The sequence below is a fragment of the Epinephelus lanceolatus genome, chromosome 4 (assembly GCF_041903045.1).
Source record: "Epinephelus lanceolatus isolate andai-2023 chromosome 4, ASM4190304v1, whole genome shotgun sequence".
NCBI lineage: Eukaryota > Metazoa > Chordata > Actinopteri > Perciformes > Serranidae > Epinephelus > Epinephelus lanceolatus.
In genome coordinates, this window is record NC_135737.1 from 33,149,409 (window position 1) to 33,166,069 (window position 16,661).

At 41.4% G+C, this 16,661-nt stretch overlaps 2 protein-coding genes across 4 annotated transcripts in view; one reads left to right on the top strand and one right to left on the bottom strand.

Annotated features, from left to right (window-relative positions):
* Positions 1 to 1,421: 1,421 nt before the first annotated feature.
* fam124b (family with sequence similarity 124B) lies at positions 1,422 to 12,004 on the top strand. 2 transcript variants are annotated; one of them, XM_033630643.2, is made up of 7 exons: positions 1,423 to 1,854; positions 2,265 to 2,296; positions 4,170 to 4,379; positions 4,747 to 5,142; positions 5,317 to 5,513; positions 7,330 to 7,492; positions 9,179 to 12,004. In XM_033630643.2, exons 1-7 carry the CDS (start codon positions 1,784 to 1,786, stop codon positions 9,787 to 9,789), a joined length of 1,680 nt encoding a protein of 559 aa, XP_033486534.1. In that variant the 5' UTR covers positions 1,423 to 1,783; the 3' UTR covers positions 9,790 to 12,004. The 2 variants fall into 2 exon arrangements, with proteins under 2 accessions (XP_078023278.1, XP_033486534.1); XM_078167152.1 differs by lacking the exon at positions 2,265 to 2,296 and having other exon boundaries at positions 1,422 to 1,854.
* Positions 12,005 to 12,598: 594 nt separating this feature from the next.
* mmp28 (matrix metallopeptidase 28) overlaps positions 12,599 to 16,661 on the bottom strand; it is a 28,377-nt gene continuing 24,314 nt past the window's right edge. For both annotated transcript variants that reach the window (XM_033631075.2, XM_033631074.2), the window contains exons 6-8: positions 15,586 to 15,735; positions 14,147 to 14,314; positions 12,599 to 13,432 (exon numbers count right to left, since the gene is read on the bottom strand). In XM_033631075.2, coding sequence (XP_033486966.1) covers positions 13,038 to 13,432; positions 14,147 to 14,314; positions 15,586 to 15,735 — 713 coding nt within the window. In that variant the 3' untranslated portion in view covers positions 12,599 to 13,037. The remainder of the gene's footprint in view (positions 13,433 to 14,146; positions 14,315 to 15,585; positions 15,736 to 16,661) is intronic.

The following is a 16,661-nucleotide window of genomic DNA, read 5'->3' on the forward strand; positions in this document are numbered from 1 at the left end:
CACAAAGTTGAACACCTCACCCAAACAGTTCCAACAAAAGCGTTATATGTTAACCTTTATGTTAAATGGAGCCCCGTCATGTTCAGTGTTAACTCCAAAACTAAGACATTTCAAAATAAATAATCACATAGATAGACAAAATGTTTAACACAACACAGAACCTTATTATGGAGCGTTATTTTGTCCTGCTAATTTATGGTTTGTTTCAGGTCATTTTTATTTCACAACTGAAGTTTCTATTTCAAGATTTAATTGTCAGCTCATTCAGTCCAAAGTCTGCCCAGCTGGTCTTAATTGACAGACAAAGACTTGAGGATAAAAAGTTGTATAATGGAATAAAATGGCACTGTTTATTAAAAACCTTAGAAAAAAAATAATCAATTATCTGGATTTTAAGCATTTATAGCAGGGGTGTCAAACACACGGCCCGGGAGCCAGAACTAGCCCGACGTGGTCCAATCCGGCCCTTTAGATGACTTTTCAAACCAGATGTTGATGCTCATGTGAAGGCTGAGAGGTTTTAGGAGCAATTTAAACAATGAGCAGCTACTTCCTGTAAAATACTACCTCAGAGGCTTTTCACTCTGACCAGAATACAGCTCTCTGAAATAACAATGAATACTTACTGTGGTCAAATCTAAAGACATTGAACACATTGTCATCCAGCAGCTTCAGTACAAAAGAATCTGTATCAGACTTCTACCTTAAAACAATATTAGTGGAACCCTGCTGCTAAAGCACTGACAAAACTTAAGATTGTAAATGGTTTATAAGGCAGGGGATTACTTCACCTGCTTCTTGAGCAGCTTTTACCATAGCAGAAAATAATGAGAAAATGCACATGTAACAAAAGTGAGAAGTAGACTGACTGAATTTGACGAAAAACTGAGACATATTGTTGAATTTGCACATATTTTGGAGGGATATTGCTGGCTATTCATCATTTGTTTTGTAAGAGGATGAACATTGTCAGAATGTACTTCCAGGTTTTGAAGGTGTTGTTATCTATAGGTCAATATGCAGTGGTTTTGCTGGATCAAATTGGGCTGTATGTGGCCCCTGAACTAAAATGAGTTTGATACCCCTGATTTACAGGATTATTTCACACTGTCATGGTTCAATGGTATATCTCTTTATTCATATGACTTTATTTTATGCTGTGATGATCATTTGTTTAATGTTGAAACCTCTGTGTCTCCATACATGAGGGTAGGATGTGTTGTTATACACAGATTGAATGTATGTGACATGTAAACATGTCTTTCACAGGTCGTCAAAACGCAGTGTGCCCCAAAAGCGAGTTTAATGCTCTTAACAGGGTGTTAGAGGCTCTCCTCCATACGTCCCCTGCACTTTTAAATCTGTCCACCCCGTCTGGACTGTCCCCTTTGTCTCCTCATATTGTTAGACGCATGCCATCTGCTCCGTGTTATTATAGGCGGCTTTAGATTGAAAGCAGCACAACTTCTGCTGCTCCCTTTCGCCCAGACTTCCTCAGTAGCTTCCTAAACATAGTCCAGCATGCATTTCTTCCAGACTTAACAGAGGGGGGCAGCTCCAGTGTTTTTTTTCTTTCTTACAATACATCCAGAGCCCATATTTTAACATAACGGTGTATGGTTGCCCGGTGACGTCAGCGTCCCAGCCAAGGAGTCCCATTTTTTTTGGAGCAGCCTGTGGAAAGAAATCAAGCAGGATGCTTTTCACTCTCAGTCCGCTGTGCTGCAGAGTAACTTTCAGTGCAGATGGCTCAAAGTAGTGTGGAAGGTGAAGCAACCGGACGATGTTTCGACGAGCGGCGGTGATGAAGAGAGCCGACGATGGAAACGTTGACTCCGGAGCTGAAACTGCCGAGTGAGTCAACCGTTTGTCTCAGCGCTAGCTAACGGAGGCTAACGTTAGCTAGCCAACTTTTAGCCGTTGTAGCCACAATGGAAATTAATTATAACCAAGACAGCATATCACAAAGAGGTCAACATTACAACCTAACAACTTAACTTTTACTTTAACCACTTAGCACTTCACTATAGGTGCTTGTAGCCGCTGTGCTCTTTATGGTATTTTCTCATTAATTGTTTTTTTTAAAGCTCATGTTAGCTAACAACAGATAATGTGTTGTCATGGTGACCACAGAGGCACGTTTCCAAACCAACCACCACAAGATGGAGACAGATTTTTGTCTCTCCTCCAGCCAGTGTTAAACCCCCCAAAACCGTGTTTGTGAGTCAGTAAGTCATATGCCTCTTATTATGTGTTTTATTCAGATCTGACTGCAGCAGGATGTCGTCATCTGGCAGTGAGTATCTCCTGTAATTTAAAATTGTACTTTTATTTTGTATTTGTTTTACCTGTGGTGTCATTATCTTGGTCATGTGATGGCCTCCTATTGGTTCCTGCTACTATATAGGTGGTGCCATACCTTTGTTGTGGGTTTTTTAAAAGCCCTGACAAAACACATCGAGTCAGAAACTTGTCTTTCTGTAAGTTTAATTCAGCATCTGCAAATGGTCTCACAACAAACAGCCAAGAATGAGCTGAGTGCAAAGGTAGAGCCCTAATACAGGAGCACTTTTAGGGTGTTTTCACATATAGTCCTTTTAAAACAAACTGAACTCAGTCCTCTTAAAGTGCAGCAAAGGTGGACCAACAGAGAATGGACTCAGTCCTTTTTGTGTTCACATTGTCAGTTCATTTGAAAGAGGACTCAGCTCTCTTTCAGGTCAACTTCAGCTTTGATGGGGCCTCAGTCCTCTCTCTGCTCACACTATAACGTTAGCCCATGTATAATATATGTATAGTTTGGTTTTTACTTTGACATGCCACTGCAGAGCGGTTACGAGCACCCCAGGTTTTAACAGATCTGGGGAAAACTACATTCTCCTACTCTGCACCTTGGACATGGAACAATCTCCAAAAGATCTAAAATTAGAAACACTTAAGGGCATCATAAATAATGTGGTGACAGAGACATGTGCTTGTTTTTCTTGAGAGTCCACTATGATTGAATAGTTGTTTTATTGTGGATTTTTGTGTTTTATGTTGTAGGTTGTTGCATTTTAAATGGGTTTTGATTGGCTGCTACCTTGGCCAGGTCTCTCTTGTAAAAGAGATTTTCAATCTCAACGGGACTTCCTGGTTAAATAAAGGTTTAATAAATTAAAAAAAAATCAAGCTCCTCGCTTTTAGATTAACTTAAAAATTGGAGGAAAACCTTAGCGTCTCTGTGTGCTGTAGACAGTTTGATGTATTCTACATTCCACATCAGGAGACATGCAGGATCTTCCGTGGACCAAACTTCTCCTCATCCTGTGTCCTTGTTACAGGCTGACATGGTTTTGTCTGTTTTTCCAAGCCTCCCAGTGCAACAACATGTGATCTAGAGAGCTAAATACAATGGCAAAGAGCAAAGCGAACCTGGAGCATATGTTAAGCAAACTGCAGTTCGGTTCCCTTTAGAGGGGTCTGAGTTCTCATGGAGTGTTCACATATGTTCAAAAAATGCTGAGTCACCGCTCTGAGTCTATTTTGAGGACTGATAAGGACCAAGTGTGAAAACCCCCTTGTGTGGTCTTAGTGTTAACATTATCTGAAACGGCAAGCCCAAGCTGAGGTAACATGGATTATTTTTCTTAAGGTATGAACTCATTGGTCTCCTGCTCAAGGAAATGGTCCCACTTTCAGCCTCAAAACAGTATGATAAGGCACTTCCAATGTAGGAAATTATTATGCAGAAAACCACTGTGAATAGTCTGGGAGAGTGAGGCTAAAGTTTGTGGTCTAGCAGTGGTGACGAAACAGATGATGAGACATGCCAGAATAATGACTTCTCCATTTCCAAAGACAGTGCACCAGTGTTAGTTTTGACACTAAACTAAAACTAAATCACATAATGCATTCTTGAATTGACAGTTATAATGTGACTGTACCTTGTTTCCAAAGAAGACACCATACAGCTTATTTTACAAACTGAGTCACATCTCCCCTGACAAGGAACCTGATCTTTGTGTGTGAAATCTGTGGAGTACCCCTTTAACTAACTTTTAAACTAACGTTTAATGGTTTCTGCTAAGAATTGGTGCTGCCTGGTTTTAGCATTTGTGTGTTTGCGCCTGTTTAAACTATCTCTGTACACTTAAATGCAGTGTGTGTGTTTGTGTGTGTAACCCCAGTTGAGCTCATGACCAGTCGGGTCAGGCAGCAGCGCCATCCACAGCTCCTTCTAATGAACTTGCATCTGCTGGCCAACCCTGGAGACTCACTGCTACTGCAGCACACCCTGGATCGCCTCCTCCGCTGGCTCTGCCCAAGCCTTCGCATCTTCCATGTGTCAGAGAGGGCGGCACCGTTCAGAAGTTACACCCGCCTCTGTCCTGTGGCAGGTAAGGATCATTACTGTGTGGTCTTGCATTTATTATACATATGTCTTGTTATACAGTAGGATCTCAGGTATTTAATGGGCAGGATGAAAAACACTGTTGTTCGCTTACAACCTTTTTGTACATTTTGTAGATGTATTTTTCTGCCTAAAGAGGAAAATAATAATTTCCATATGTGAGAACAAGACATGTTTACAGAAATTAAAACCATTTTTATGTCAACAACCCCCTCAAATGTTGTACTCTTAACTGAATACTACATTTACTCTGTGTATGGCGTAAACATGCCCTTCACAATCTTTCCATGCTAGAGCTGCATCTGTTTTTATTCAAGGTTGATTGAGGATAAACCTTTTTTATAATGTTTCAGGCTACCCTTCTGTGGCCATCACCTTTTTCCTCCATGAGGCCTACGGAGAGGAACGAATCCTCAAAGTGCTGGACTTCTTTCAGCGTCCACCCTGGCAGTACCACCATACCGAGAGCTGTGGCAGCCGAACTGGAGGGATCCACATCACCTCCAGCAGCTCCCCTGCCAATGCCATGCTGCGGCCCTACCTCCTGCCTAGCAGAGACTTCTATAGTTTGGGTGCAGGCATGCCTGTGTGGGGGGTTCGACCAGTGCACTGTGGAGGAGAAATATTACGTGTGACACTGTATAGTGGATATGACAACTACGAAGATGCTGTGCGGCTGTATGAGACCGTGCTGCAAAGACAGGCAGAGGAACAGAAGACGGGCTTCTGCTGGTTCACTCTCCACACAGGTACATCTTAAAAGTGTTGCCCTTTTAGTTTTATACTGTTAATATTCTAAAGCAGTAAGAAATGTATTGTATTCATCTCATCAAGTCCAGCCTCAAGGCTTAGCTTTTTTATTATAATAAGAGGGAAAACAAATAAGCAGGAAAGTGACACAAAATCATGTCTTTTCACCCCAGAGCCTGGGCTGTGCCTGCAGCTTGCTTTAAAACAGTTGTCACCAGGGGTCCGGGTGGAGCCATGCAACTCTGCCGTGCTGCAGTTTAGTGTGGAAGAAATTGGCCAGCTAGTTCCTCTGTTGCCCAACCCCTGTACCCCCATCAGCACTACACGCTGGCAGACAGAAGACCTGGATGGCAACAAGGTTCTCTTCCAGGTAAGTGCAGCTTAAAGTACAGTGTCATTGTTGAATGTGTCAAAATGTGCCTGAAGCCAGGGAAGTATAGACAGTGCTGGCAGGGTGGCTGCACTGGGGCCCATGGGGTGAGTGGGCCCTCCAACAATATGTAGGGCAGAAAACAGGCCCTTGTGAGTGATTCAGATTGCCACTTTAGAAATATGCCTGTGTTCAAAGAAGAATTCACCTTAAATTAAAAACGGTGTCATTGGCTATATGTCCTTTTAAAGGCAAACCCATATACGTCATGGTTTTTATTTGTTTTCTATAAAATAGTGAGTATCAATCTATGACAAAATATGGTATAAAATATATGCTCGTTTAATAAACTATAAATAAACTATAAGAAAACACTATTTAATTAAATTAACTATTTATTATTTTCTCTTGTTCTTGTGTCATGTATAGATATACAATGATGATTTCTTGGTAAAGGCCAATTCACAGTTTCCTTCGATCTACGAAGGACTAATTTGGTCCATGTGACTTAAATCTTGTCATCCACCCATGTCCGTGGGGTCCACAGGGGTCCACATTTAGCCCATTTTTTGTGACCATGCAGACTGTAAGCATAGCAAGCGCGCCGACTAGGCATGCTCCGATCTCTTGCTCCACACTCCAATTCAGTTTAAAACGCTGCTTTCAAGTCAGCCACAGCTGCCTCGCCACGCTGAAGTTAGTTTTAAGTTGAATATTTGACAGAGATTCACTCCAGATCCAACAGCATCATTTAGTTTCACTTTCACCCAATACAGTAGGACGGTAAGCTTACCTCACAGCCCTCCTGCTAGTGGACTGTCAGTTGTTCTATGAATAGAACCGCATGTGTGTCTGCGTGACTGCAGCTCTTCGCGGATGCTCACTGTGGAAGTTATGTCCGAGCCTTAATATGTATGTTGGTGTTATCCAATGTCAAGTCTCTATTCGATCATGTGACGAGACGATAAGATTATACGGTAGCTAGTTTAGTCTAGCCACATAACAAATAGCTAGTGTGCACTAGGGCCTGTCATAATAGCGTGCACTGTGGCCTGTTTTAATTACCTCACGCCACTGCCTGAAGCCCAGTGTTGTGGACATAATTGCTCAGTTCCTGCCCTTTAATTGTATGTTTTACTTGCAGCTTAATGACTGATGTTGTGTGTTTTATGTCTTTTAGTCACTCTCTGTACATCATGTTAGATCATTGTGAATGGAGGAGTATCATCCCCTTGATTTATGTCAGGTTAAATCATGAGGTTTGTCATACATTAGTGTGACGCAGCCCTACATTAACTGTAAACTCACAGCAGTCTGCTGGAAGGTTTACTCTATAATTAACTCAACATAGAGAGTCTAAAGAGCAGATCCTTGTTCTACTAAAATGTTATTTGTAGAATGGGAAATTTTGCACACAACATGTAGCTGGCCAGGTTCCCCGAGGAAATAACAAGCTCGCTGTGGAGGGAAAAGCAGCAGTTGTTTTTGATATAAAGAAACGTTAACGTGTTTTATATTTCATGTCATGTTTGACAAACTGATGATTACTTAAGCTGGAATGCATCACGGAAAAGCTTTTCTTCCATTCACAATTATCTCATGGTAAACAGAGACAAAGAGTTTAAAAAGACACATAGAATGATGAAGTCTAAAAGGCACGTGGTTGCTGTCTTTCACGGGGCAAACTCAAAGCTGTCAAAGGAGCCATATGTAAAGTGCGTAAATGTTAATTCTGTCAAAGTCACTTAACTTGCTTAAATCTCTCTAGTCCTAGTGTAAATCATAATCCCTGTCCTTCTGTCCTTCTGTGCTGCAGGTGAGAACCCCGGCTCAGCCTCAGCGACCTCTGACCTGCGCTTTCCCCCTGACCTGCCCCAGTGTGTCCCCTCGAGGAATACAGCTCAGGAGCTCAGGACAGAGCCACAGCTTGTCGCCCTGCAGCCTCACAACACCCCTGCCCTGGCAGACACACAGGCAAGGTATGTACACAGAAGTGTGAACTGTGAAGGTGTCTGTGGGGTCTTAAAAAGTATTAAAAAGCTGATATATCTATTTAGCAACAATTAGGGCCCTCAAAAGTTATCTATAACTCTTAAATGCCATTTTCTGAAGTATTACATCTTGTGGCTTGTTGTCAATATATAGATTTGTACAAAGATGATGTATGCCAAAGTTTTTGTGAATTTAATCATTACTCTGGTGTGTATTTGGATTCTGTGTGGTTTATATGTGGAATCCTGCTGGATTTGATGTCACCTAAAAAGCACAGCTGTAGGGCTCCCTGACCAGCTGACTGATTGACTGCTGCTTGATAACATTACACAAAGGTCCCTTAACGCCCCGGTGTTTAACTACCTAGCTAATTGGGAAATGCAAGTTTTCGGACTGATGGTCGGAGAACACAGAGTTTGAACCATGGCTGAAGCCCGTCTCTGAAAATAACCTTGACGCTGTTTGTGTCAGAAGGTGATAAGTTTAGCTTTGATGGGGGGGGGGGGCATTGTCTGGTCCCACATGCTAAGTCCTAGCCAAAAATGCCCTATGGGCTACACACAGCAGGCACCAGATACATTGAACTCTGTGTAGACTGAGGACCACAACTGTAAGTACACACAAAGACAGAAATATGCAGACACGTTCTTACGTCAACTTTATAAAGCCGCACCTACGCCTGGTTCTGTTTCATGAATGTACATATTTACAACCTAAGAATGTTTAGTTGTACTATCTTACAATCAATATGTAGGAATTTGACGTTAAAGAGTGTAGCTGATGTAGCTGGTTAGAACTCAAAGTGATGATGAGGTCTTAAAATGTATGAAAAGGGTCTTAGAAAGGTATTAAAAGGTATTTTCAGGATTCCTGCATGATGATGATTCACTCAGCTGGATATATAGCGTGTTAAATCTGTTGCAAATACAGGTGGTACTTTCCACAAACTGTTATTTGTAATGCCTGTGCTTTTCCTACCAAGACAAGTCAAAATGCCTGCTGTGAAAAGGCCTGTGGTTTTATACAGTTACACTGACCTACAGGTGGCGGTAATACACCAAAACAGCAGCAGTGCACCAACATAGGCAGCAAAGAAGAAGGCTGCTTGCAGTGAACATGAATGTAAACTATACAGGACTCAAAATACTTTACTGCATACTAGTCTGCTTTGAAAATGATGAGGATGGAAATGTTATCCACACATCCGAAGACCTCAAAAATACTCAAAATGTCTTTTGGCGAGTAACGCTGAATATAAAAATAATGTTTACAGGAAAACTCCACAGGTAACCTTTAATGTCTGAGTTGAATAACAGAAGGAAAGTTTTTACGAGCCATTTAATTGCATTACTGTGCAATTTGTTGAAGTCGATCAGAGTCTTCTACAGTCGTACGGTTTCATTCATGTTCTCTGACCCATAAGCCATTTTTTTAGGTTTCAAACTCATATTGAAAGTCATAATTTTGTATCAAAATCAAAGGGTATCCAAGATAATATACATAAAAATGAATCACTTCTAATAAAAACATCAGTCATATCCTGCAATACCATCTACCAATAATCTGACCCAGGGAAACCACACTAAATTTTCATGTCAAGTAAAGTACAATAGCAAAGGTTTCTAATTGCCCACTTTTGTGCCTCTTCTTGATATGTGTTTGTATGTCATCAGGCCACAGACCGCGCAGTGACCCTGTCCTGGAGAAGCTTCATGGAGGTGGTGGTGGAGCAGAGAGCCAGGGATCAGGAAGCTGCTGTAGCACCCCTCCAGGCAGCTCCTGTTACTCATCGCAGCGCAGCAGCCCTGCACCGCCCTCAATCACCAATCACCCTGACTCCCCTCTGCGCCCCTCCATCACCCGTTCTCTCTCCCATCTCCTTCTGGAAGAGGATGAGGAGGAGCCAGAGACCAACGTAGACACAGGAGTCCCCGTCTCGCTGCACTCTGACGCAGGAGTCAAAATAATCACTTGCTCTTCCTCCATGGACCTTTTGATGGCTCTCCACCCTGAGAGACCTGCAGCTGTTGGGGCTTCAGCTGTTGAGGGTCTGGCCAAGGAGCTGATTGAATGTCTGCCACAGACACACGCACATCCTCAGGTGGCCTCCAGGACATGGGGCTCCACTGGATGTACGGATGCAGCCAGGAAGGACTGTGGCAGCAGGACTGTAGCAGCAGGACAGAGCCCCTCTAAAGGGACCTTTCTGGAGAGCAGGACTACTGCTGTGCTGCTGTCAGCACGCACTAACAACGAGGAGCCAGTCGATGAGTTCTTCATCTAAATTCCTGCAATTATGTCACATGCTGTGGTAATAATCACAGTGTGAATAAAAATATGTCACAGGGAGGAGACAAGATGAGAAACCGTTTAAAGAGGATCTGAAGTTATGCAGGACACAGCTGTGCAGTCTGGGAAAAGAGCAGTGCTCTGGAATACAGAAGAAACCAAAGTTCAGGTGCAGGTGACACTTTCCACTCAGACATGACTCTGTGTCTGAACTCTTACAATGGTTTGACTTGTCCCATAAATGTCTACAATTTACAGTACAATTGTTTAAACCTATTCTAACACAGCTGCCAAGAGAGCGATACACGGTGAGTGATGTTTAAAACAGTGCAGCTAATAATATTCTTGAATGTCTCACTGACATTTATTTTTAGATCCAACTAATGATTTGTGCAGCTATTGTGCTAAAACAGCCTCATGAACAGGAGATGCTCTGTATGAAGTGTTACTGTCAGGGTACTAATGCCGCTCTGGGTCTCTGTCACATTACTCAGCTCGGCAAGCAAACGTTTTATTTTTCGATTGCATCTGAAACGGTTGATGAGCTCAGCGTGAAGGCTCTCTTTGATGATGCTGTTGATGGTGATTAGAAATCTGATGTAGTGTGATTGCTCTCCACAGTACAGCACTGTCAGTCTGTGTTACAGGCTTTATGTAGTAACAGTTGAGCCTAGTGGCTTTCGATTACATTTGTTTAAATGCACTTCAGATTGTCTTTACTCTAGTATTTGTGTGTTAAAATGTATAAGTGGTGGACTAGAGCTGGCCAAATTACTGTATTGAAGAGGACAGAATTTGTCACATAATTATTTTTTATCCCCTTAGATAGCCTAGAGTTAACAGGATTTATTTTAAAATAACCACTTAAAGAGAACATTTGGACTTTACAAAAAAAATTGTAATATATGTTTTTAATATTAATCCAACAATGAGTGTGTGCGATGTCTCAAACAGCCTAAATGTGTCCTGACATGTCTAGAAATGTTACTGTAAGGCCAGTATGGACTCGCACTGATCAGTTACAACAGATGATTGATAGTGATGATAGTGATTAAATTTGATTAGAGACAAGTCTGATAAAAGGTAATAATGTTTTGTGAGAAGAGGAAAGTACTATGCATTTAATGACCTCATGACTCAGGTCATATTAGTCTCTTCTGTAACACCAATTACTTTACATCTTCTCCTGTTGACTAAGGCCCTGTCTACGCCTATACAGATACTTTTGAAAACGTGTATTTTCCCTTCTGTTTTGGCCTGTCATCTACACACTAACCACGTTTTAGGGAATTGAAACAGATTTTTTAGAGCACCTTTAAAAGTGCGTTTTTTCTTTTCAAAGCTCTGGTTACTGTTTATCCTTGTGGACATGTAAAAAGGAGCAACAGAAACATTAACAAGGACGACCGGTTTGTCTACGTTTTATTAGTGCTGCTTATTTTAACGACTACTATACATTTAAACCTAGTAGTGCTGCACTATTTCACGTATGAAAGGAGCTGTCTGCTTTACCTAAAGTTATTTGGTCCACCAGAAATGACGGTTTTGGATCAGGCCTGGTCAAACCAGCAGATAGTGGGTAAGTTAGGAGAGCTGGATTGTTGTCAATGATGAGTGGAAGGAAAACTTTTGCATGTCCAGATCATCAGTTGTATCGTTGAGTTAGCTCCGTCCGGGAATCAATGGTGATCAGATGTCGATCGGTTGTCATTTTGACTGACGTTAGCCTGTGCAATTTACAATCGCCAGAAGAAAACGCTCTTCTTTGTGGAGTCATTTTTGTTGGGTAGTGTGGACAGAGATATTCTGTAAAACAAAAGCCGTGTGGACAAAAAACAAAAGGAAACGCAGGGGGCAAATATCCGTTTGGAAAATATTCATGTATGTGTAGACGGGGCTAAAACTATCAACTGTGGCCAATGACCTTTTAAGTTAAACCCACTAACAGATGAACCTGAGTCTGGTATTCTCTGTTGCATTACAGCCCGTGTTGGATCAAATGCATATATTTAAGGTTGTACAGTATGAGCTGCCCCTGTGCAGCTGCTCACTGGTCAGCAGGACACCGCAGGGAGTGTTTGTAACTGTGTATTGTGTATGAGTGTTAAAGCAGCTCAGTCAGAAAGCATCAACTGTGTCTAAAATAAAGTGTCTTGAGGCTTAGTATTAAAAGATAAATTAATAAAAAGCTTTCTCTTGTGGTCAGATCATGAAGCATTACTGTTCTTCCTGACATGTTTCCACCTGACAAAAGGTTTTAAGAGTCAATACCAATGTTAACGTCGCTGTCAGAATTAGGATAAGTGAACTCTATAGTGAGCTAAGTAATCAATGATCTACATCGGACTGACAGACGACTGCTCTGCCTGCAGTGATGGAAAAATCACACGCCAAGTGAATCCTCTGATAGGACGTAAAGGTCAGAGGCGAATGATGGATGTGTCACTGATTTATGACCACACTGTTGTCAAACCCCTTCAGTCACAAAGAAGACATTCAATTTTTTGGTTGAACGAGGAAACGTTCATGGTTACAGCTGAGTCATTGCTCAACTGGTACTTAAAATGCATCACCCTGAGGACACAGCTGTCAGCTTTGTCATAACATCCACCATTTGTCTGCCGCCATGTTGCACATAATGATGGACTACTCATCATTTTGTCCAAACAGTTGGTCCGACACATCTAACTGCTTTGACAGATGCTGAGCACCCTGGAAGCACAGGTAGTCAAGGCTCATAGTGGGAGTCAGCTGATACAGATTTGGGCCTTTCACTGTAGCACACAATGAACACGAGCACACAATCACAGGTCAAAGTCATTTATACAAATATTACATATGTACTGACATTACAGAAGAGATGATGAAAACATACAGTTTGATTTTTATGTCTCTGTGCAAAAAAAGAGAAAAGATTTTAAGGTTTTAAAAGCATAGTGCCAACTGAAAGAACAGTTCTTGGTCTGCTCATGTAAGAGTGCACAGTCCTTTTATTATCATACCTGTATTAATGAGGCTATACTTGTACATCTATATACAGTAATATCCATTGCCCTGAAGTATAAATACTATATGTGCTTCAAAATTTATAAACAAAGTGGGTTTATTTTTACTGATCCCTTCATGGCATGAGTTTTGCAACATAAAAAGTCAGTGTGACTTTAAGCTGAAGAAGTTACAGCACCTTTACGTTACACATCAACAGATTGCACTTTATCTAAAGCCTACAGCTCCCTCTGCTGGTCAAAGGATGTTGTTGCTCTGAGGAGCATTGCTGCAGCCAGTCCAGCTCAGATCCTTGGCCCACTGGCCCTCTCTGGTGACTCGCACCTTGACCGGGTCAAATCTCCAGAACTGCTGTTCTCTGAACAGGTAAAGGCGTCCGTTTGGACGGGTCAGCGCCCCATTGGTCCCCTGCGGCACGCCAGTCCAGTCTGTCAGCCTGCGGGGGTAGTAGGGCTCCTGGTGCAGGGTTTTGAGGTTAAGCACAGAGTAACGGGCGCCCTTGATGACGACCATGTGACCCAGAGGAGCGTAATAGAAGGCGCAGTCGGGGTGGCGAGGCAGCCCCAACTCACTGCTTTTCCTGGGGAAGCCGGGGTCCAGCACGCTGCTAGTGTAGCGCCACATCCGCTTCCCTGCACACAAGGAGACAAGGAGGAAAACAGTTAGAAATTCTATAAGTCAACAATAAAACAATTTCAACTTAAAGAATTTCTTTTATCAAATTCATCAACTACATGAGGTTGACAGATCGAACTCGCTCGGCCACCTGCTCTTTAAAAGATGTCAATAACACAGTATTAAGAAGCTCTGTTCTTTTAAAACTCATAAAAAAGTATAACCTTTGCAAAACTGTAAAGACACTGCATTCTACTCCAGAGAGAGCTGTAGGTTGAAGTATTTGAGAGCTTAATGTCTTGAGGAGATAAGACCTGCTACTTAGGAGAGCAAAGTGACGACAGTACCTCTTACAGCTCACAGACGAGACATGACGAAGACAAACATGAAGATGATAAGTTGTACAGTATAAATAATGCCTGAGTAGACTGTCCGCCTTTTGCATGAAACTGTTCTGCATTTAGCAGATAAGTAAATCTAGACTAACAGGTTTTTGGCCTTTAGCAGGAAAGTTAAACTTAGCCATAACTTCATTAGCCTTAAGCACAAAGGTGAAGCTTTAAAACTGCAGCTGTGTCCCAAGTGCAGAACAGTCTTTAAATACCACTGTACTATTTTAAAGGCACAGGAGAATTTATTTTGGGACTTTATCAGATTTGTGAAGTTCAGCAGTAGGTTACAGAATGTCTTTAAAAGGAAGTGAGATGATAATGAGTTCAGTGAGGCAGTACCTTTGAAAAAGTACCACTTGGAGTCCAGCGGGGAAAAGGCAGCAGCCTCGATGGCTGGAGGTAGGTCAGACCAGCGCTGACGGAGAGGCAGCGGGCCGGTCACAGCACCAGCAGACGATACTGTCCAGTACACACTGCCCCGAAACACCAGCACTGTCTCATTCTGGTCTGGAGATACAATCAGAACAGAAACAACACAGGAATAAATATAAAGGATATATAACACATTGAGGTCAATCTGACCTTTGTATGTTTTTCATGATGGATGACATACTATACTATGACGTTTTTCATGATTTTGGACGACATACTATACTATGATGTTTTTTCATGATTTTGGACGACATATTATAACTTTTTTTCATAATTTTGGATGACATACTATACTATGATGTTTTTTCATGATTTTTGACGACATACTATACTATGATTTTTTTTCATGATTTTTGACGACATGCTATACTATGACTTTTTTCATGGTTTTTGACGATATACTATACTATGACTTTTTTTCAAGATTTTGGACGACACACTACACTATGACGTTTTTTCAAGTTTTTGGACGACATACAATTTTTAATTATAAACTTTATTTCAATAGTGCTTTTCTAAAGATTTACTACTTCATAATACAATACCATACAATAAAAGAAAACAAAGAAGTAAAAGAACATCATTCACAGAAATTTCAATCTAAGTATAATTCATATGCTGTATATAAAACATAATATATCTAGAAAATATGTCCACACATACACATACATACGTATAGGCTTCTTATACATACACACTGCACATACACATAATTATACATACATACACATACACATATTAACATATATACATGCACATACATACACATACAAAATCATACACTGTTATACAAATCCAGGCCTGTACAGGTCGGTTTTAAAAGATTTTTTTCACTGAGGAACTGACTCAGCTGATTTGATGTTAAGGGATAGTTGTTCCATAGCTTTGGGGCTAGCATAGTAATAATAGCATACTACACTATATGACTGACTAAAAAAAGGACTACTTGCAAAGTATTCAGTTTTACCTCAGGATTCATGCATATACCTTGTCTTAACTCAATGACTTTTCCAGGACTTTCATGTGCATCTCAGAGTTTTAATCAGTGGACAGAGTTTGCACACGTTGCCATGGATTCATTTAAATGCAATTCTATATACTTTATTAGTCCCCAAGGGGAAATCATAATGTGTTAGAGAGTATGAAGACAGGAAGAGATGCGGCTGAAAGCTTCGGAAAATCTGGCGAGTGAACACAGGTACATGAAAACTTGATTCTTTTTCCTGTTTTGTTTCATTTTGACTCATTTTACTATATATTTTTCAGCTTTTTGGAGCAGCACCAGTAAGCACAGTCATGAAAGATGTGGCTGAATGTTATATATTAATATATCCTGCAGGCCTCACCCATAGTGATGGCATCAAAGACACCCTGGCAGTACAGAGGTTGCCCTGTGCTCTGATGCCCGCTGTGAAGCTCTCTGAACTCCCACTCCTGCAGTGTGGCGTGCAAAACCTGGCCTGGCAGCCTTACGGGGCGATCACCTAATGGCTTACCTGAGGGACAAAACAAAGCAACAAAACATTGAGCTGAAAGACGCCAGACAAGGCCATGAAAGACGGATCCACTTTCTGTCAAAATAACTTTAAGTGCTGTCTGTCCACCTGCTCTTAAATTTCCCACGAGTTATTTAGTTATATAGAGATCATTGCTATTTAAAACCCACCGTGACCAAACAAAGCTGTGAGGACAGACAGTGTGTGACTGAGGCACAGAGAGACTCATTTCTCATGCAAAAGCAATTTAAGTGAATTGGACAACATGGGAACAAATGGAAAGACAAACAGTGGAGACTTCTTCTCAAACAGGACTTGGATAATGTTAACATTTAAATCGTCCTTTACAGGATGTGGCTGGGTTGATGTATACTAATGGATGACATTTTGCTGCACAGGAAATAAACAAAGGACTCTAGTTAGAGCACAAACTGGAGCCTTAAGCTTAGTGAATTTTTAGCACTAAAAAAAAATCTCTTTTACTTTTGGCCTGTGCTGCCTTATGGTGCAGACTCCTGGCACGTGAGATCGAAAGAATAAAAGAAGAATCAAAGCAGGACAAAAGGAGAAAGCCTGACATACCGAAGCATAAGACGAAACGATGGTGCGTCAGACCTGATTACAGCCATTTTGTTTGCAGAGAGCTGAACAAACATTTGTGTAGGAGGTGGATAAAATCAGCTCACCCAAGAACAGGAGGAAGACGGCAAGAAAAAGAGATATACACACACACAGCACAGTGGATAACAGAAGGACAGCTGCATGCGTGTGTGAGTGTGGGCAGTGTTATAAGATAAGAGCTGGATGTCTGACGTTACTCAAACACAAAACTTTATGATGTTTACATTCACCAGTGGAGGAAGACGATTTCAGATATTTTGCTTTGGCAGAAATATCACAATGTAAAAAAGGCCTGCGTTCTGAAT

Coding starts and splice junctions, on each gene's coding strand:
- fam124b (XM_033630643.2), top strand. CDS start 1,784: ATGTTTCGACGAGCGGCGGTGATGAAGAGAGCCGACGATGGAAACGTT. Junction 5,514..7,329: donor GCAACAAGGTTCTCTTCCAG/GTAAGTGCAGCT, acceptor TCTGTGCTGCAG/GTGAGAACCCCGGCTCAGCC. Junction 7,493..9,178: donor CTGGCAGACACACAGGCAAG/GTATGTACACAG, acceptor GTATGTCATCAG/GCCACAGACCGCGCAGTGAC.